We start from the raw sequence: 22,737 nt of genomic DNA on the forward strand, positions 1-22,737 counted from the left end.
GAGTGGTAATACACTGCCTAGTGAGGTTTGGCCCACGGCCCATGGCCCAGCCTATGGCAGCGGGCCACCAGTCTGAAGAATGAAAAAAAAAGAGGGAAGGAAAGCACACAAAGGCATTACAATACATGCTGGTTACCATGGTAAAACACAAGCAGAGGAACATAAAAGAGAATTGGCGTCGTTCCAGCCCTCTGTAAGCCTTGGAACCAAATAGTTGTGAATGAGAAAGATCCTGGACACACACATATACACACGTACACAAAAGACACCGACACTAACACACACGCTGGCGGCCTACTAATTTACATTCTCTAATTTTCAAACATACATCCACAATCAAAACACTCCCAGCTAGCCGTATAATTCAAAGTTAGCTGGCGAAGCCCTCTGTGGGAGAGGGGAGGCTTTTTTTAAGGCCTTTAAGACCTACCACGTGGAGGGCACTGTCCATTGGCCTTTTATAGCTGACCCGCACAGCTCGTTGGAGAGAGTGAGAGTGACAGAGAGAGAGAGAGAGACAGAGAGAGCAAGAGAGCGAGAGAGAGAGAGAGGGAGAGAGAGAGAGAGAGAGAAAGGGACAGAGAGAGAGAGAAAGGGACAGAGAGAGAGAATGGGACAGAGAGAGAGAGAGAGAGAGAGAAAGCGACAGAGAGAGAGAGTGAGTTTATTTCACTTTTGTTTTTTTTATGGTCTTTTTCACTTGCTTCGGCAATGTAAACATATGTTTCCCATGCCAATGAAGCCCCTTGAATTGAATTGAATGAAGAGTGAGTGAGTAAAGGGCAGATGCAGAGGGAGGAATAGAGGGATGCTGGTCCCTAATGGACTCGTCTTCTCACACAACACACACACTGGCCACACTAACCACAGCCATGTGCAGGAAAGGGACATGAGGTTGCCCAAGCATTGTTATTTCAACAATGCTTTGTCATTAGCTGGAGGTGTATGTGTATGTGTCTGTGAAAGAGAGTTTAAGATGGCATGGAAGTGGTTTCCTTTATCCCCTTTGTGTGTTTATGAATGCCTTTTACTGCGAGTGAGAATAATAGTTTTCCAGATACGTTTTTCTCTCTGTATGTGTTTGTGTGTCAGAGTGCAAGTTCATGTTCAGGCTAGTGTGTATTTAGAGAGAGAATGAGAGAGGGGGGATGAGAAAGAGAGAGAGGGGAGAGTAGGGGTTAGTGGTTCACGGCAAGCTATTGTAATGATGCGAGTTAGCAATTTTTTGTGTTCACAGTCATTGTGTTAGGGTGAAGGTGCTGCCAGCTCTTGAGTCTGAAATGTGAGAGAGGGGAAGGCTTTAGTTACATATTTTGTCGGTGTGATTCTGTGTTATAAGGGGACAAAAAGTGAGATACTCAACACAGTGAATATTCAACACAGGAAAAGAGAGAGTGAGAGTGGGTACAGAAAGAGTGAATGTGTGTGCGTGTGTGTGTGTGCGTGTGCGTGTGTGCGTGTGTGTGTGGAGGGTGGTTCAGCTCAGTCTTTCTTCCCTGCAATTCTGTGCGAGCATTCAAGATTGAGGGAGAAAACGTGAGGGAGAGAGCATGTGTGTGTGTGTGTCTGTGTGAGAGCATGAGTGAGCGGCAGCAAGAGGAAAAGAGAGAGTGAGGGAGAGAGAGTGCGAGCGCTTGAGCCTGGCATTTCAGCTCCTCTCCCCCTGAAGAAGGAGGCGTGTCCATTTGCCAGCAGTATAAATTCCAAGAAGAGCCACTCGTGTAGAGCCATTCTCAGGAGCAACCCATTGCACTGCACCCCATATGGAAGAGGAAATTGCTACTCAACTTGAAAAACTTGACGCCCCTTCCCTACACCTGGACATTGGCAAACCACAGACTTTTCTCATTGCACTATAAAAGGCTTCATGGGCTCTGTGTGAATTCTTCTTGAAGGGAGAAAGACTCACCTAAATAGACCAGTGGATATTTGTTCTACTTCCCAACAAATAACCACTTTGTGCGACTCAGAGACTTAAAGACTTTCGTCGCATGGGAGAGCAAGGACTAGATATTTAACATTCTTTGATCTACCTGCATTCTTTTTCCAACCTCCCAAACATCCTAGGAAATCAAGCCTAACAAACGGCGAGGTAAAACAGCGGGGACATTGTGTTCCAACTCCTGCCAAAACCCCTGCCACCCGAAACACCAACCAGCGGGCAACATCAAAGACCAAACCCTCTAACCGCCTCCCTCCCATTCCTTACCCTCCAAAACTAAAGCAGAGACCAAACAGTTGTGGGTGAGAGAGCAGAGAAACAGAGAGAATACAAACAAACTGCAGGAAGTGCAAGAGAAATCGAGGGCAAAGATTTGAGATCACGCCTTGGGACTGCCATGGTGCGAGGTGGCGGTGCGGCTATAGCGCCGCCCTGCTGGGGCCTGTGGGCGGTGGGCGCCCTTTCGCTGGCGACCCTGTGTCTGACGGAGGAGGCCATCCGCTGCCCCGTGTGCTCTGAGGAGCGGCTGGCCAGCTGCCAGCTGCCTGATGGCAGCTGCGAAGAGACGGTGAGGGAGGCGGGCTGCGGCTGCTGCCCCACCTGCGCCCTGGCCAAGGGGGTGCACTGCGGCGTCTACTCGCCCCGCTGCGGCACCGGGCTCCGCTGCTATCCGCCACGGAACGTGGAGAGGCCCCTCCACTCGCTCATGCATGGCCAGGGAGTGTGCACCGACGAGAGGGATGTGGAAGAGAACTCAGGTGAGACAATAGGGAAGGTGTGGTTGCGGGATACCGGTATCTTTAACGCTTGTCCACTGATGTGGCTGTATGTGCAGGTGGCATCACTGAGGGTCACCTTCTGTTAAAAATGGGTGATGCATTATGTTATCCCACCTTTTTTTCTTCAGTTGTGGTCCGACTCTCCATATTGTATTTTCGGCTACTGTGCGCAACACTCTAGTGGTGCACTGGCACGCCTACCCAGAACTAGGACATGTGTGCATGAGAACACCGCCACCTCAATAGCCTCAGTTGTTTTCCAGGTTAGTACTGTATACAACAGGATGTAGTTGTAAAATCAAGACTGGCGGACTGGTTGGTCTCTTCACACTCTCTCTTCCTCTCTCTCCCTCTCTCATGTTGGATCCTAGCCGGTCCAGTTGGACCATACGCAGTTAAGTGGGCCAGGGTACCGGGGCTGGGCCAGAGTGTTTTCTCCCTGCTCCCTGCTCTTACCTGAGCTGGGGAGGGTGTGGCAATGTGCTGCTTGTTTGCTCTAATCTCCGCTAAGCCTCGTCCCAGAGCACACACACCAGCTCTTCACGCATGGCCTGACCTGAGAGCACACAGTCCCCCCGCTGTTTTGCGCCCGGCCGTACACAGCAAAAGGGCACTTTCTGCCTTAGACAGAGCAGAAAAGGTATCGCTCAGAGAGAGAAGCACTGTGGGGATAGTATGGCTGAGCGCGTGTGTGTATGGATGTATCAAATCAAATCAAAGGTTATTTGTCACATGCGCCGAATACAACAGACCTTACAGTGAAATGCCCACTTACAAGCCCTAACCAACAATGCAGTTAAAAAAAAACAAGGATAAGAATGAGAACAAATAATTAAAGAGCAGCAGTAAAATAACAATAGAGTTATGAAAGTGACTTATGCATGGATAATAACAGGGAGTAGCAGTAGTGTGAAAGAGGGGGGGGGGGGGAGGGGGGCAAAGCAAATAGTGTGGGTAGCCATTTGTTTAGATGTTCAGGAGTCTTATGGCTTGGGGATAGAAGCTGTTTAGAAGCCTCTTGTACCTAGACTTGGCACTCTGGTACAGCTTGCCATGCGGTAGCAGAGAGTACAGTCCCTAACTAGGGTGGCTTGAGTCTTTGACAATTTTTAGGGCCTTCCTCTGACACCGGCTGGTATAGAGGTCCTGGATGGCAGGAAGCTTGGCCACAGTGATGTACTGGGCTGTACGCACAACCCTCTGTAGTGCCTTGCAGTCGGAGGCCGAGCAGTTGCCATACCAGGTAGTGACGCAACCAGTCAGGATGCTCTCGATGGTGCAGCTGTGGAACCTTTTGAGGATCTGAGCACCCATGCCAAATATTTTCAGTCTCCTGAGGGGGAATAGGTTTAGTCGTGCCCTCTTCAAGACTGTCTTGGTGTGCTTGGACCATGTTAGTTTGTTGGTGATGTGGACGCCAAGGAACTTGAAGCTCTCAACCTGCTCCCCCACAGCCCTATCTCTGAGAATGGGTGTGTGATCAGTCCTCCTTTTCCTGTAGTCAACAATCATCTCCTTTGTCTTGATCACGTTGAGGGAGAGGTTGTTGTCCTGGCACCACGCGCCCAGGTCTCTGACCTCCTCCCTATAGGCTGTTTCGTCATTGTCGGTGATCAGGACTACCACTGTTGTGTCATCGGCAAACTTAATGATGGTGTTGGAGTCGTGCCTGGCAATGCAGTCATGAGTGAACAGGGAGTACAGGAGGGGACTGAGCACGCACCCCTGAGGGGCCCCTGTGTTGAGGATCAGCATGGCGGACGTGTTGTTACCTACTCTTATCACCTGGGGGGGGGGGCGGCCCGTCAGGAAGTCCGGGATCCAGTTGCAGAGGGTGGTGTTTAGTCCCAGGATCCTTAGCTTAGTGATGAGCTTTGAGAGCACTATGGTGTTGAATGCTAAGCTTTAGTCAATGAATAGCATTCTCACATAGGTGTTCCTTTTGTCCAGGTGGGAAAGGGTAGTGTGGAGTGCAATAGAGATTGCATAATCTTTGGATCTGTTAGGGTGGTATGCAAATTGGAGTGGGTCTATGGTTTCTGGGATAATGGTGTTGATGTGAGCCATGAATGCCATTCAAAGCACTTCATGGCTACAGACGTGAGTGCTACGGGTTGGTAGTCATTTAGGCAGGCTACCTTAGTGCTCTTGGTCTGCTTGAAATATGTTGGTATTACAGACTCAGACAGGGAGAGGTTGAAAATGTCAGTGAAGACACTTGCCAGTTGGACATGGGTCTGCTTGAAATATGTTGGTATTACAGACTCAGACAGGGAGAGGTTGAAAATGTCAGTGAAGACACTTGCCAGTTGGACAGCGCATGCTCGGTGTACACATCCTGGTAATCCATCTGGCCCTGCGGCCTTGTTAATGTTGACCTGTTTAAAGGTCTTACTCACATCGGATGCGACAAGCGTGATCAAATTTCCGTGCTCTGTGTGTGGGTTTGTATATGTATGCATGTGTTTTTGCGTGTGTGTTTCAGTGTATATGTGTGTGTGTGTGTACGTACACTATATATACAAAGGTATGTCATCCATTCAGATGAGTGGATTTGGCTATTTCATTCACACCCGCTGCTGACGGGGGTATAAATTCGAGCACACAGCCATGCAATCTCCATAGACAAACATTGGCAGTAGATGGCCTTACTGAAGAGCTCAGTGGCTTTCAACAGGGCACGTCATGAGATGCCACCTTTCCAACAAGTCAGTTTGTCACATTTCTGGCCTGCTGGAGCTGCCCATGTCAACTGTAAGTGCTGTTATTGGGAAGTGGAAATGTCTAGGAGCAACAACGGCTCAGCCTCGTTGTTGCACAAAGTGAGGTCCATAGAGAAATGTTTTGCCGAGATTGGTGTGGAAGAACTTGAATGACCTGCACAGAGCCCTGACCTCAACCCCATTGAACACCTTTGGGATGAATTGGAATGCTGACTACGAGCCAGACCTAATCGCCCAACATCAGTGCCCGACCTCACTAATGCTCTTGTGGCTGAATGGAAGCAAGTCCCTGCAGCAATGTTCTAACATCTAGTGAAAAGCCTTTCCAGAAGAGTGGAGGCTGTTATAGCAGCAAAGGGGGGACCAACTCCATATTAATGCCCATGATTTTGGAATGAGATGTCCAATGAGCAGGTGTCCACATGCTCTTGGTCATGTAGTGTCTCTGTGAGCGTGAACTGAATGTAAATGTGTGAGAATACATTATAAGTGTATTTGTATATATTTGTGAGTGTATGCATGAGTGTACTGATGTAGCTGCAGTATATGTTGGCGTATGCACCATATGTGTGAATGTATGTCCATCTCTGTGTGCATCCTGTTATCGATCTCAGCATGTTATTACGTGGTCATGCGTGCGTGTGTGTTGTATTGCAGGGAACCGTGTGTGTGTGTGTGTGTGTGTGTGTGTGTGTGTGTGTGTGTGTGTGTGGGTGTGTGTGTGTGTGGTGTGTGTGTGTGTGTGTGTGTGTGTGTGTGTGTGTGTGTGTGTGTGTGTGTGTGTGTGTGTGTGTGTGTGTGGGGGTGGGTGGGTGTGTGTGTGTGTGTGGGTGTGTTGTATTGCAGGGAACCGTGTGTGTGTGTGCGTTGTATTGCAGGGAACCGTGTGTGTGTGTGTGTGTGTGTGTGTGTGTGGGTGGGTGTGTGTGTGTGTTTAACAAGAGGAGGTAATAAAAGCTGTCTGTCTGCCTGTATGAAATGACTCTGTAATGGAGTGCAGCCAGTCTCAGGCTATTAGAGCTCTCTGCAATCAGTAATTCATTCTCACTCTCTTCATGGCCCCCATTCCTCTTCCTCCTCCTCCTCCTCTTCGCTGGCACTGCAGATGTCTGACTGACTGACTCCTCTTACTGGAGATGTCTTGTTCACTTCCCTCTGCAGACATCTTGATACAACCCCTGTCTTTTTCCTCTCACGGTTGTCACATTCTTCTTCCAACTGCAGCAGCTGAGGTCTGGTTCCACTTTAACATCTAATACTGTATGGCTTATCTGCTATTCCTGTTCCATCGTATTCTTCAGATGGCAGCAGATGAAACTGTTCCTGGCTTTTTTTTAAATTCTTCCTAGGCAGTCTTTCACGGTGGTGATTTCTATTACGCCAAAGAAGTTTGGTAGCGATCGTTTTTGTTTAAACGCACCGCCTACGAAGCCATTCACTCATTTGTTCCAGATTTCATCCACACTGATTGTTCCAACATCGCTTCTTTCACCAGCAGCACCGCTGCCGGGACCTCCAACGGGTATTGGTGATGAAGGTGAACTATCTCCCAGTTCCAAGCAGCACAGCAAGGCGAGACTTTGGACAGACTTGAACAGCCCTCAACTTCCAGGCTGCGTCTGACATGGCACACTCTTCTCAGGGCTCTCTGGTCAAAAGTAGTGCTCTGCTTTAGGGAGAATAGCTGCTGAATAGTTGCTGCTCCTCTCCCACCCCCCCTGGGCCTGGGTGGGTTGCTGCTCCTCTCCCCCCCTGGGCCTGGGTGGGTTGCTGCTCCCTCCCCCCCCTGCCCCGGAGCGCATCGCCCACCGTCCAGCTCTGCTAGGATGAGCTCATCGGCACACTTGCTGCCAGAGCAGAAATGAGAGCCTTCTGCTCTGTGCGAGGCCAGCCTAGGTTAGGCCAGCACATAGCGTGACTAAACGGAATCAGAGAGAGGGGGAAAGCTGTTTAGTGCATGATAAAAAGGTTGACAGTCTTGGTTTTGGCTTCGTACCGTCCTCTGAATTGCTTAATCTGGCTGAATGTTTTTCCCTAAACATTGTTTACTGAATGACTTCGCCATCCACGCCATTGTGCTGTCCGTTGGAGACGAGCGGCGCTGAAGCCGAAGTGGGCTAAAGTGCGAAGGTTCAGCGGTTTGGGAGTTTTCGTAAACTCTCTGGACAAGCTAGGGGGTGTCAGCGATTGATGAAATGCTAAACGGCGTCGAAATGTTTGGATGTTTTGTTTTGTTTTCAGTGTTCTGGAATCCTACTATCCCAGTGTTGAGCTTCGGTTGACCCCCCCCGAGTCATGTCATGAAGCAAAGTACCCCCCAACGTAGCCCTACTCAATAAGTCTTACATCAACACTTCAGTGCAGCGCCTCTGAAACCCCATGCGCCAGACGGACAGGAAGAAACGGGAGAGAGAGAGAGAACAGAGAGAGGAAGAGAGAGGGAGTAAGAGAAAAACCCAAGCCACAAGTGTACGAGTTCCTTTGTGGCACTTTTGCCGGGTTTATCCATTATTAAACCGAGGGGTACATCTCCTTGAGACGCTTCCCGCACTGCCCCAGACCTAGCAACAGTGAGCCTGTCTGATAAAAATAGAAGAGTTTTTTTATTTTTTATGGAACGGATTCCCAAAGACAAGGACACCATAGGGGGAAGAGTATGACTGATCCTGAATTGACAGCACATGTGCCAGAAAGCATCCCAATGAAACGGTCAATACTCAGAATATAACATTTTCATACGTTTTGTAAATAAACTTTTCCCAAAGCCAGCCTACCACTTCCTTGGACTGACGCATAGACCATTTAAATCTGAGGGATACATGTCCAGATGCTATCTACTCTACGCCTTCTGTTACATTCCTGCAGTATTTGTAAACTCAATTTCCATAGCAACTGTAAGTACTGGAGTACATTCTGCATCTTATCATGTCCTGCAAATCTCATGCAGTTCCCTAATAACCGATTCTTGGAAACTCTCTCGCAATCCTGATTCTTAGAAATCATTATGAGGGCTTGGAATCCATTCAAACAAACGGGGTCTCCTTTGGTGTCCTATTCAAATGCTCCGCGAACCTTTTAAACTCGGAAATGTGTAGTATTTACAAGCAGATACAGGTGTCAATGGGAATGTCATTACTGACACAAGGTGTTGCGAATGCCGTTTCAAGCTGGTGGTAAGCTTATGGAGCCACATGTCTCTGATGTACAGTATGAATCTGCATTTAGGCAGGCCTATCAGTGGCACGTCTACTCAGCCATCTGTTCTTGTCAACCATCCCACAACTCCTGTTCTTCTTACGATGTGAGGAAAACACTTGTCCGTGTGCTCACTGGAATTATGAAACTGATACAATCATTTCTCTGTGGCCAATGAGGATATGTTGCGGAATAGGGCAAACCAATTGCAGATGTCCCCGAGGGCGTGTTTAGGTCCTTATTATTTGCTTACTTTGTGTATTTATCCCATTTGTACAGCTGGGCTTTCTGCAGCAGAACTCAGTAAATGTGATTAGCTAATCGATCCCTCCATGGAGCCATGGATTTAAGACCCCACCCCACCCCACCCCCCCACCCCCCTGGTGTCAGAGCTGTGGAGACACAGATGCACAAACAAACCAACGGACGCCGAGTAACGACACAGAGCGATGATGAGCGCTCGCTAGCTGGTCGTCAAATTCAAATACGCCTAATCCTCGGAGCCCAGTGAGATCAAAGTCCCTCGTAAACTGTCTGAGTTCATGTGTGTATTAAACAGCAGCCACTCCCATCATGCTTTGTTTGGAAACATCCCATGCAAACACATATATCACAAACATCTGGCAGTGGAACATCTGGCAGGGGAACATCTGGCAGGGGAACATCTGGCAGGGGAACATCTGGCAGGGGACTCAGCTCATGGTGCATTGTTTGAACCGTCGTTCGTTCATTCTGAGTTAAGCCCGTTGATATGTATCGACGCACAGTTTGCACACTAAACATTTCATGTATAAATTCAATGACTCACTTATCTAATGATCCAGAGACTCAAATATACTACAATCAAAATGTGCTTAATCACTACGAACAGTGTTACTGTTGGCACGGGTGGTGTGTTGCTGTAATGTTTTATGTTGTTGTATTTTGGTGCATGATCCTGTTCTGTGGGATATCCTTACTGTACTTGAGCAAAAAACACCCAAACCAACCAGTAATTATGGTTCAGTTCTTATTTCATGGATAATTCATTTTGGCCCACTTTTGTGGGGTACCTACCTCGATTCACGGCTGCTTCATGGTTTAAGCAGAGAAGACAAATGAAAGTTGAAGGGGGAAAAAAGGGGAAGGGTAGTTTTGAGCGCATCCCTTTTTATTGTAATAATGTCCACCTGTATTGTTTTACAGTACAGAAATATGCCACACAAAAGCACTATGGACCAATAAGCTTAAAATACCCCCCAAAAAGGTGGAGGGTAACACTTTAGTTCAACACATTGTACACATTCAGGCTATTGCCAGCTTACATAAAGAGCAATGACTTGACATAAGATATGCAGTGGGTGACAAACTGTGTCACACGTGCACTATTTACATTCAAGCGTGCCAATCGCTCACTGTCTCCTAACCCAGATTTCCACTGATCCAATGACGGCCGACGATAAGCGTCTCGCTAGCTGACGTGCTATAATGCTATGTAGCGTAACCAAGTCCAGCCTACGGAGCCAGACATGTCCACCGGGACAGTGTTGAGACTAGTTCACATGCTCCGTCCAGACTCCCAGTGACAGCTGCAACTGGAACAGTGGAGTTTGATGCCACCCTCTGAACCTCTGGTGGGCTGGGAGGGGGCGAAACACACCGCCGACATTCCCTGGCAAACACCTCGCCGGAGTAAGGTCAAGTCAGAGCAAATGGCCGAAAAACGGTTTGCAACTGGGTCGGTGGCAGACAAGTCTGCATTAATTCAACGATACGACGGTAGATGCCGACAGTCCGAGGGATCCAGCAGCTCTTGAACCCCACATGAACTCTACACGAACCTCCCCGGGTTCACGGACTTTTTTTTATTTTTATTTTTTAAACGCTGTCAAAAACAGAGGGAAATGATAGAACCTTTATCAGAACAGTCGTAAAACCGAGTCTTTCTTTATCTTGGCTATCCACCTGTGGCTGGGGTTGGATGCGAGTGAACACTGCACACTGTCCATGCTTGTGTTCTTCGCCTTCGCCCTTGACAAAGGAATCTAGCCAACATGGTTCTGGCCCTGGCTTTTCTTCCTCCTGTTTGTTTAACATGATCCATTTTATTAAAAGAAGATTATTACTTGGACCCCCCCCCCCCCCCGGAGTGCATCCCCCCCGGAGTGCGCCCCCCCTCCTTTCTATTATTCATCACAGTAGTCTGCCTTGTGCCTCAGCCTGCCTGTGTTTGAAACAGAGATGTTGACACAATCCTCCCGAAGCAGCAGCTTCCTGCCCGGAGAACAGCGGTGGCAGCAAACAGGACATGGCACCCCCTGACCCACTTTTAAATAACGTTGGGCTTGTATGAAATGGCACTCCGAAGGAGCATGGATTCGGCAAACTGGCTAAATGGCAAAAGAGGGAAAGAACGATTTATAGGGAGACGGGAAAACAGCTGAAGTCGTGCTGCGTCTGGCGGAAAGTGCTGATGAGTAAGGCCAACAGAAACATACAAACCCCCGGTCGGCAGAACACAGCCTGTCAGTCAACTTTAGATCAACTCCCTCACCTCAACCTCATGTAGAGAGGCACGGTATAGAAATGTAAACCTCTCGTGTCATTACTGAAATGTGACTAGAATAGCTAATGGAAAAACCCCTTACCCTGAGTCTGAAACAGGCAAAGGCCACCTTACCTCATAGGTAGGCTAGTCTATCCATTGTTCAATAACAACAATAACTTCACAACAAAACCTGTTGATAGCTAATTGCTATTTAATCCTAATTACAGAGGGGAATTCCCCTTGGTAAATGTGGAAAGGTCAGAGAGAGCAATGCAGAAGATCTGACCATGACAGAAAGTAGGTTCCCAGAAGCAACTGGTATTAATGCCACACTGATGTGAGACGCCATTCGTGCTTTGATCTTTCCAGTGATCTGACAGACAAAGCTCAAGGAGGCACAAAAGCCCAGGCTCTGGGTGCTATGGTTGCAGTGCCAACCCATGAAAGGTCACAAGCAGAACAGCAAAGAACAGTTGGTGGGGGAAAAAATGTGTTTGAGTTACCAACCAACCCTACAAAGGCCACAGGTGAACAGTCAAGCCAGAACAAAACAGCTGTAAAGCTCTCCACACTCCATACGTTTGCCCACCGGCACCTTGTGACACTGCAAAATACCCTCTTCCAATCTCCAACTGGCACAGTGAGTTTTTTTTTGTTGCTGTAGGGGAGACGGAAGTGGGGTGGGGGCAGTTTCCTGAGGAAACAGCTGGCTGCCTGCAGGGCCATAGAACTGGAGAATTATTGCAAGGTAAATGTGGCACAGGCCACAATGGGTAGGCAGGCAGTGAGGAGAGGGGGGGGGGTGGTCATTTACTGTACTGTACCCCTCTGAGTGGGAACACCACTGTTTGTCCTTGATGCTAAGCCTGGTTCTTAGCCTACAATTCCCCATGGTGTTTTCAATCAAATCAAATGTTATTGGTCACATACACATATTTATGGAAAGATATCTCTCTGTTGGTATGGCAACATTTGCATTGGGTCAAATCAGAGGGGAATTGTAAATTGTAATACTGTAAATTAGGTATGTTAAATTATACATTTTCATGCAATCAACAAATTGTGAAAAGCCTCTGAGAGAAGGTGTAATTGACAGAGAAACTCATCAAAAATAGCATGGTCTATTGTTTCAACTCTTGTGGTGTGACACATACAGTGGGGATAACAAGTATTTGATACACTGCCGATTTTGCAAGTTTTCCTACTTACAAAGCATATAGAGGTCTGTAATTGTTATCATAGGTACACTTCAACTGTGAGAGACGGAATCCAAAACAAAAATCCAGAAAATCACATTGTATGATTTTTAAGTAATTCATTTGCATTTTATTGCATGACATAAGTATTTGATACATCAGAAAAGCAGAACTTAATATTTCGTACAGAAACCTTTGTTTGCAATTACAGAGATCATACGTTTCCTGTAGTTCTTGACCAGGTTTGCACACACCGGAGCAGGGATTTTGGCCCACTCCTCCATACAGACCTTCTCCAGATCCTTCAGGTTTTGGGGCTTTCGCTGGGCAATACGGACTTTCAGCTTCCCTCAAAGATTTTCTATTGGGTTCAGGTCTGGAGACTGGCTAGGCCACTCCAGGACCTTGAGATGCTTCTTACGGAGCCACTACTTAGTTGCCCTGACTGTGTGTTTTGGGTCGTTGTCATGCTGGAAGACCCAGCCATGACCCATCTTCAATGCTCTTACTGAGGGAAGGGGGTTGTTGGCCAAGATCTCGCGATACATGGCCCCATCCATCCTCCCCTCAATACGGTGCAGTCGTCCTGTCCCCTTTGCAGAAAAGCATCCCCAAAGAATGATGTTTCCACCTCCATGTTTCACGGTTGGGATGGTGTTCTTGGGGTTGTACTCATCCTTCTTCTTCCTCCAAACACGGCGAGTTGAGTTTAGACCAAAAATCCCAATTTATGTCTCATCAGACCACATGACCTTCTCCCAATCCTCCTCTGGATCATCCAGATGGTCATTGGCAAACTTCAGACGGGCCTTCAGACGGGCCTGAACATGACGGCGTAGTGTGTTACTAATGGTTTTCTTTGAGACTGTGGTCCCAGCTCTCTTCAGGTCATTGACCAGGTCCTGCCGTGTAGTTCTGGGCTGATCCCTCACCTTCCTCATGATCATTGATGCCCCACGAGGTGAGATCTTGCATGGAGCTCCAGACCGAGGGTGATTGACCATCATCTTGAACTTCTTCCATTTTCTAATAATTGCGCCAACAGTTGTTGCCTTCTCACCAAGCTGCTTGCCTATTGTCCTGTAGCCCATCCTAGCCTTGTGCAGGTCTACAATTTTATCCCTGATGTCCTTATACAGCTCTCTGGTCTTGGCCATTGTGGAGAGGTTGGAGTCTGATTGATTGAGTGTGTGGACAGGTGTCTTTCATACAGGTAACGAGTTCAAACAGGTGCAGTTAATACAGGTAATGAGTGGAGAACAGGCGGGCTTCTTAAAGAAAAACGAACAGGTCTGTGAGAGCCGGAATTCTTACTGGTTGGTAGGTGATCAAATACTTATGTCATGCAATAAAATGCAAATTAATTACATAAAAATCATACAATGTGATTTTCTGGATTTTTGTTTTAGATTCCGTCTCTCACAGTTAGTGTACCTATGATAAAAAATTACAGACCTCTACATGCTTTGTAAGTAGGGAAACCTGCAAAATCGTCAGTGTATCAAATACTTGTGCTCTCCACTGTATGAGTTGCGACCTTGTACGGGTTGGGATTGCGAGTCTTTCATGTGTTGTGTAGGTTGTAGCTCTAGAGGTTTCCCTGGTAAAAAAAAAAGGTCTATTGACATTGATGGGACTTACTGGATAAATAAAGGCTTCAATAAAATGTTGGTGACTTGTAGTGTTGCGACTCAATGTTAACTGTTGTGTCCCACAGCGATGGACAGGCACGATGAGACCATCCCTGAGCACCCCAACAACAGCAACATCCGCTGCAGTCCCCAGGACAAGCGCTGCATCCAGAAGACCCTGGCCCGCCACCCCGCCAAATCCACCAATCAGAGAAGCAACAACGCCAGGGAGGACCCAAAGGCTGCCCTGGTGAGCGCACCAACCACCGTTCACCTCCGCATAGGAAAAGACCACAGCTAAAGGTTACGTGTAGGAAAACATTACATACGCACATTTAAAGTATTTGAGCAGGTGCTGGTTATAAAAAATAACGTCACCCCATAGCTTTCAACTAGAGTCCAGTTGAGTCTTGTTACTAGACCAACACAGGTCTAACAGGTGTTTTCAAGGACTATTTTACAGATCCAAATCCATGAGTTTAGCAGTTGGGTTACAAACGGCATGTAAAACTATTCGCTATTTCCAGCCCTCATCATTTAATGGTCATCTCATGAAACGTAAACCTAGGTGTTCACTGAAATCAACAACAAAGGGTCGTATAAAACTATTTGCCATTTCCAGATACCTACATGGACGTCTATAAGCATACCCAAACATCTACATGGGCCGCACTAGCCTGGGTACCAGTCTGTTTAGCTAACTTTCCACTCCTTATTCTCCGTGTCATATGCCAAAGATTAACATAACAGGAGTGGAATGATCGCTGAACCGATTTCCGACTAATTCCACTGGTCGTCCTCAGGCTCCATGTCGTGCTGAGCTGCAGAGAGCGCTGGACCGACTGGTGTCCAACACTCGCACCCATGAGGATCTCTACAGTATCCCCATACCCAACTGTGACAAGAACGGAGACTTCCATGCCAAGCAGGTTTGTCGACTGACAAGGAGTCCTTATCCCAATGGCATCTATATTATGCACTATTCAGGAAGTACTCCGACATACTCTGAAATGGCACCTTATTTATGCCCTATGTAGTGCACTATTTTTAACCAGAGCCCTATTGGCCACTGCCAAAAAAGTAGACCACTACAAGGAATATCGTGCCATTTTGGATGCAGACATTTATCCAGGTAGTCTGTGTAGACGGTCTTTATCATTTACTCGATCTGGTAACAGACAGGCGCATATAAGAACACACCACGCAAACAATCCCCTCTAACATTGTCACGGCTCTATTAGCCAAAACACACAATGGCCCTGTAACAGCATTGTTTTATGTGAGCATTTTCTCCTGCCAAGACTCCACATCTACAGACAAGCAAAGTGATTTACCAAAGAAAAACCGCGCTGAACCGTGCACGTACAACACGACACAGTGGTTAACCTAAAAGGGTTGACAGTAATCGCTTCACTGCAGTGATAGATGTCATTAGCTTTTCGAACAAAAAAAAGCAATTATTTCTCCGCTACGTCTGAAATGGGCGACTTTGTAGATAAGACGGGGAAGAATCTGAGAACATGGAGCTCGATAAGGCTCGTTGCTCTGTGGAGCTGAATACGCCACGAAGCAACAGGCGTAGCAGAGTAAGTCGGTGGTAAAAGTCTTACCCTGCCAAGGGCATCAGAGTCTGGGGTCAGGCTTGATTGTGTAACACAGTTAATGTACCCTTGTCTGCTCTTTATAGTGTGTAAAAGGCATCTGTTCACGGTTGAACTATAACTGCATTACGGCACCCTTTGTGAGTATAACTAAGGTTATGAGAGGTCATCTGGCATCTTTTCATTGCACAGGAGGAATTTCAATAGGGAAGTTGAGCCAAGGCTGATGGGGTGTTTCAAAACCACCCCAGGCTACGTACAGATATTTATCACTCAGTGGTTATGATTCATACAACTTTGAGATTCTATTCAATTGATCCACATTCACACTGGTGAGATTGAGGGGCTTGAGAGAAAGTGATTAACAAAGGGAACAATGTCAAATATAACAGTGGTTTGAATTTGAAGATACCCCAGGTTTGAATTTGAAGGTACCTTAAAGATGGAATCCGCAGTAGGGTGGAAACATCGCCACTGACCGCCCTACCACTGTTGCTATTGTTTTTGTTTTTGTTTCCGGAGCTGAAGAGAGTCGTCCGGCATGGTAAAAAAATATATATTGCAGTACATATTGCGCTCTTCTATCGTTGCTTGCAATGATGTCCGAGGATGAGAAAAAGTGTTTGTTGTTTGCAGTAACTTCTTTGTTGTTGTGATATCACAAACGGACGTGGCGTTTCACCGTTAAGTAATCCAGTTTTAAGGGAATTTAAGTGCGATTAAGAAACTGCAACAGTTTATGCCAGAGTACCTGCGGTTTTCTGAGACAAGTTTTCTGAACCAAAAATATATATTTCGTTGTTGGACATAAAATACTATAGAATCACCAGGAAATCAGCTCAAAGTGATTTTAATTGAAGAAATCTGTTCCCAAGTATTCCCATGCATAAATAGAGAGACATATGTGATCGTATCACAATGTAATCAAGGTTTGAAATTAAATATATCTGTTTGAGATTCTTGCGGCCAATTTGCAGTGTACAAATGATTTATAACTATGTTCCAGCCCCAGACCATCCACTCAAGGAAAAATCGGTCCATTGCTGAATGTATTTGGAGGCCCCTACCTTATGCCATTGATCTGTGTCATATGCCTATCGTGCAACAAATGCCATTTAGCTTGTGACTGACACCTGTCTTGTTTCCTGTGTCTACAGTGCCAGCCAGCACGTGACGGGCAGCGGGGAAATTGCTGGTGTGTCGACCAGAAGACGGGCATGAGGCTGCCAGGGCCCCTGGAGCTGCGGGGGGAACTGGACTGCCACCAGCTAATGACTGCAACCATGAGAGAGTGAGGATGGGACCGGCGGGGCCCCTGGGGGGCCAGGGCTAGGGCTTAGGGCCAGCCAAATTCTACTGGTGCTGTTTAGTTACAACTATGGAAGGAAAGGACTTAACCCTAAAGCCTCACTTCACGTGAGGCTAACGGTACTTGTTTGATATGAAAAAGATAAAAGGAAACCATAGAATTTTACTATTGTTTGTTTTCGTGTGTGAGCGTATGTCTGTATGCATCTTTTTGAGCACATGTGTGTATTTTACATTTCTGTGAAGTTAGGCAGATGCTCTTGCTTTAAATAACAGGTGGCAAACAACAGACCCCCGAATAAAAGTGTTGTAAGCATTCTTCTCAAAACAGGACAACATTGGTTTAGTGTAGTCTAGTTGAACTCTGATTTCCATCTCTTAGCCTCTTTGAAACAAAAAACAGAAAATCTTTACGCAATGAGTTAAGTGTCCTAACATGACTCACCATCGACCATTCAGCAGCAGCTGTGGAAAAGAATGACTATTGGGAGTGTGTATGAGAGAGAGAGAATTACCAATTGATGATAAGCCGCAGCTTTTCACAACACTTGGAGACATGAAGTGAAAAGATAGATTACTTTTGAAAGACTAAACTGTACCTCTGAGAGGAGCCCAGAATAGATGTGCTTTACCGCTACCCCCTCCCTTCACTCCCTTCTCTCCGCTTCCCCCCTTCTCTTTGACTGGGAGCTCTCTCTCTCTCTCTCTCTCTCTCTCTCTCTGGTTTATTTGTCCAGGGGGACTGGCATCATAGCTGGGCTCGGGACTCTGTACACTGCTGATAGGATAATCTTGTTTCTCCAGCTGGGGCTGAAGTGCTAAGACGCCAGTGCTGCTGCTCTCATGTTTGTATGAATATGCTTCTATATACAGGATTTCTTTCCAACCAAGAGACTGCTTGTTGGCAGTATTGTGTCATTTATAGTGGTGCTATACACTCATTGTGCCAAAAAAAAAGTTTTTTTTTCTTCTCCTGTGCTTTTTGGGGGATTGTTTTTAGAAGGAGACAGAGTACAAACTCCCAGATGAGGGGGGGGGGGTGATCTTAGAATAGCCTAGATGTGTGACTGACCACAAATACTGTCTAGTTGTCACACAAATATCTCCAAGTTTTTATACTGCATTGATGAAATAAAACATACAAGTAAATACACGGATATCAGTGGGAGCATTACTGTAGTTAACCCGCCTGACTGTTTCATGGACTAATGTAGTGTGACTTTGCATGATTGTAGCACGTGTGGCTCGTGACCACTTCTCGCGGCTAGAAGGGAAGAGGACTTTATGACTGCAATGATGAAAAAAAAAACACGCTCTAGACAGCCTCTGTAATGGCTAGCTGGCTGAAACGTTCGGAGAAACGCCAGACGTCTATATAATAGCATTGGAATCCTCACAGAGAGATTGCATCCTGCTCATCCATGGACTCCCTCCAGTACATGGACTCCCTCCAGTACATGGACTCCCTCCAGTACATGGACTCCCTCCAGTACATGGACTCCCTCCAGTACATGGACTCCCTCCAGTACATGGACTCCCTCCAGTATAAGAGAACACCCTCGACTTTTACTCTGGCAGAGCCAGTTATCGCGTTCGACGTCATCGATGAAGCAGTATACGAGCCAAGGAATCATTGATTTGTATTATTATGTGGACAAACTCCCTAGTGCATACTCCTACATACCTTCCACATACACTACATGGACAAGACTGTTAACATCCTTACAGCGATTTGATTGTACTGTATTGCAAACGGGTGGAAAAGATTGGTGATGGGTTCCCTCGGGTTATGATCTATGATGTGATTGGTTGATTGACCGACTCAGGCTTGACCTGTGGACCACAGGGAGTGTAGGAGAGAAGACGGCCCTTGAACACAGGACAGTCTGACCAGTGAGTTCAGCGAGGTCGGTCGTTTGTCATTTCTAGAAATGGATAGTGCACTGAATCCCCCTGAGAGATTTGGGTTACTAATTGACTCCAGGGAGGATTCATCTCGCCGGGACATTCATTATTGGTGTTAACAGTACACTGGCACAGTTAGCTTCCTGTAGAGCGAGGCGAGGGGACAGGGCCGAGAGGGTAAACCAGACGGACGTGGGCAGCAGTTGTCCTGCTTCCTCTTTCAAGAACTGAAAGAAGAGTGCAGGACAGGTTGTTCAAAAACGGACTCCTACAAATGATAGGCAGCTCTTTTTGTCAGCTGAGATGTGAGCAGATGGACTAGAGGGAGAGGGAGCAGAGACGGTGTGAGTAGATGGACTAGAGGGAGAGGGAGCAGAGACGGTGTGAGTAGATGGACTAGAGGGAGAGGGAGCAGAGACGGTGTGAGTAGATGGACTAGAGGGAGAGGGAGCAGAGATGGTGTGAGTAGATGGACTAGAGGGAGAGGGAGCAGAGACGGTGTGAGTAGATGGACTTGAGGGAGAGGGAGCAGAGTCGGTGTGAGTAGATGGACTAGAGGGAGAGGGAGCAGAGACGGTGTGAGTAGATGGACTAGAGGGAGAGGGAGCAGAGACGGTGTGAGTGACAGCGAGCCGGGGAGTTCCAGCTACATTTGTGTCGCAACTGATTTGCTCTCACAAAACCACATTGTGTCCGTAAGGCACACAGCTTTTACCATTCACTCTCTCTCTCTCTCTCTCTCTCATACCCCTCTGGTTTGACAGAGGAGCCTAGAAGTCATTCAAGGGCTTTCCTCTGGCTGTTATCCAGAGCAGCAGAGCACATACTGTAGCAAGTCCAACTAAGCCCAACATAGCAATGCCCCTCAACACGGTTGTGCTGTGATTGCTGCCATGGGGTAGTACATCCTGGGACAGAAACATCTAATTTCATTAGGCAACATTGAATATTCACACCTCCCTGCCTGGGGACAAAGTAGATAGAAAACCCTCTGCTACATTACTATTCAGAATCACAATATCAAAGACATTTGGGTCGATGTGTGACATGACTTGACATGAGCCAGGCCAAAGATACTTATTGCGGACTTAGCCAACTGTACTGTATCTGTAACTTGCTTCCTTGTAAAAAAATAAAATAATAAAAATAATTGAAAAAAACGACCAAAGTTATCCAAAGGGTCTATGGGGATATTGCATGGTAATAGTGTTGTAGTTTACTTAGCAGTCCCTCAGTCAATGACTTATCTTCTGAACTAATTACTAACCTGTAGACATTTACTTAGCCTACATTTGACCAAAACTTTGACCGACAAACAAACATCCCCAGTGCGCTGGTTGAATCGACGTCCAGTTTTGCCCGCTTTCTGGGTCAATAACCTTGAAACTGAGCCTCTTGATGATCACTAATTGTTCATATTAGCCTTTTCACAAATGACAAGTCCCTCAAATGTATTTTTGGCTCTCTGAGGCTATTGGGTGAAACAGGATGCTCTTACTTTCTGCCACATTCCACCATGACATCCACTATTCCCCTAGAATACCTAAGAGCAGAGTACCATCTCAGCAGCCCCCAAGTGAAAAGCCCATATTCCAAAAGCTGGTCATATTTTCATTGTAAAAATTCCTTGTTCTTAAACCATAAATCACACATAACTTCAACAAAGCGACTGATGTCATTCCCAACTAGAAAGACATCGGAAATGGTATTAAGGAAGGAGGATATACTGTAGCTGATAAGTTGATTGTATATATTTCAAAACACAATGAAGTAACATGAACAGTGAAAGGCTTCTCCAAAGAAGTTACAAGGAAGAGTATTTTGAGGCATGAAACCCCCAAAACTATAGGAGTGCTTTGTGTACATTAAAATGTTGATATTCCCTTGTCATGTACTGAATGAAAAAACACCATACATAAGTCTAAGGCCTTATCTTTACAAGTAGGCTGTCATTGTAAATACGAATTTGTTCTTTACTGACTTGCCTGGTTACATAAAAGGTAAAACAAAGTAATATCCTAGAACATTCCATTTCTATGCTACTGTAGATATTATCTCTAGGTAAAGTAGTGCTATGTTTCAAGTCAATGGTCCTGGTTTTCCTTTTGGATCCAAGACCTTCAGTGTTTAATTTACATTCAACTGTGTATACCTACACTACATGACTTGATCTCTAACTTTTGCTCTACTGTATTTAGTATTTCTGAGGGATATTCCTGTTTGCCTTGGACTTTACCTGTTAATTCTACTGTAAAAAGATTCAAGGTAACTTTAGCATGTGTAGCCTAACTATATACTGGGTTTAAACATGGCGAGATCTTGTAGGTCCAGAACAGGGCCATGCTTTACAAACATTGAAGAAAACGCAGCAAGAATGTGTGCTTGTTACAGAATAATGATCTGGTTACCTTAGAAATGTTTACTCTATGAGAGAATTGTACACAATGTATTAGATCCAATGAAATTATAAACGTGTAGCATCTGATCTCTCGCCTGATTCTTTCCCCCTCTAAACGTCTGCATGGCATGTAGTTAAACGGTTCATGTATGTTAGATCATGTACCAAATATATTCCACCACACGGTAGATACTGAGTTCAAGGGAAAGTGTATACTGTGCTAAGTGTAGGCCATACTGAACCGAGGGTGCACTTCTAAACGGGTTGTTTCAATCAATATGTCTGGATCATCAAAGGCTAAGAAAAACATCATCTCAGTACTGTTTTCCAGGTCCACCACACAACCATAGCTACAGGTCAACCGACCGAGTCAGAAACTGCGGAAGTTTCTGTCAACTGAACATCGGGGGAAGAAATCTCATGAATGTCTTTTGCCGGGTGTAACTTTTGAAGGCTCCGCTTTAAATATACACGTCGTTAACAGTATTACTCGAGGCATGTCCAACGAATACCTCAGGAATGATACATCGTAATAGTGTGACTGCCAGCGCTTCTAAAAATACCTGCACGGTCCACCACCAGAGTAAACGTTCAAGGCTGCTTAGTCCCACTGCCTGAGTCTATTGGCGAGCCCAACATGCTTAAGACGAACTGTGCCTGAATCAGAATGGGAAATACCCCGGACCTCTCAGGAGAAAATCCTATGTCTAATCCAAAAATGGGAAGTCAGTAGGGATTTAAGTGGAATCCTCTGCTTGATTTAAAATGGGATTGGCCTTTTCCAGTCTGCAGGCATCCAGAATCCCAGGACTGTGCCAAGGAGGCCTGGGGGTGTGTCAGTTAAGCCCTTACATCTGGCATTCAGTCTAGGGGTCATCCATCTCTGCACACCTCTGTCCAGTACATGAACAATAGGCTTTATGAAATATTTACGGAATACAATGGAGTACATACTGCATGACAGGTGTCACACATCAAGTAAGTGATGCAGTGATGGAGGTCAATGTACGTAAGCTGACCTATCCATAAATATCAAACAGTGCTAACTCAGTGGGCCTATCTAAATAACTGTCGCAGAGAAAATAGTAAAGTGTTTTTCTGTATTCAACGTATTTGAACTGTATTCAAGGTTGTGTTGGAAGACAATACAAATAGAGGGTCACACCATGATCAATAGCCTGCCAAATCAAACAACGAGTGGATTAGGGCAGAGCCATTAATTATTTAAAAAAAATGTCAATCCAGGTCAGAAGAGGCTGACTGTGTAATTATAAAGATGTCAACAAGCAAATAAATCATTACTGTTGACATTGTACCGATTGTAAAGAATGTGAGCAAGAATGCAAAGTATTTGAGTTCTAACAATCAGCGGCGATTTCAGCATGTAAATCTGTGTGTGGCAAAAAATAGTGGGATGCATGGCATCAAAGCCACTACACAACACAACACTAAACAATACATTAATTGCATGATAACGGTGACAAACGATGCCCACAAACTGTTAAGGCCTACATACAGCTGTCCCAACACCT

The 22,737-nt window shown here is 46.1% G+C and overlaps 1 protein-coding gene across 2 annotated transcripts; it reads left to right on the plus strand.

The window, feature by feature from the left end:
* The first annotated feature begins 1,699 nt into the window (after positions 1-1,699).
* LOC135523310 (insulin-like growth factor-binding protein 4) lies at positions 1,700-21,292 on the plus strand. 2 transcript variants are annotated; one of them, XM_064949947.1, is made up of 4 exons: positions 1,702-2,700; positions 14,080-14,243; positions 14,797-14,922; positions 16,752-21,292. In XM_064949947.1, the coding sequence occupies exons 1-4, from the start codon at positions 2,340-2,342 to the stop codon at positions 16,887-16,889; spliced, it is 789 nt and encodes a 262-aa protein (XP_064806019.1). In that variant the 5' UTR covers positions 1,702-2,339; the 3' UTR covers positions 16,890-21,292. The 2 variants fall into 2 exon arrangements, with proteins under 2 accessions (XP_064806020.1, XP_064806019.1); XM_064949948.1 differs by lacking the exon at positions 14,797-14,922 and having other exon boundaries at positions 1,700-2,700.
* The last annotated feature ends 1,445 nt before the right edge of the window (positions 21,293-22,737 follow it).

This window comes from Oncorhynchus masou, chromosome 4, assembly GCF_036934945.1.
Source record: "Oncorhynchus masou masou isolate Uvic2021 chromosome 4, UVic_Omas_1.1, whole genome shotgun sequence".
NCBI lineage: Eukaryota > Metazoa > Chordata > Actinopteri > Salmoniformes > Salmonidae > Oncorhynchus > Oncorhynchus masou.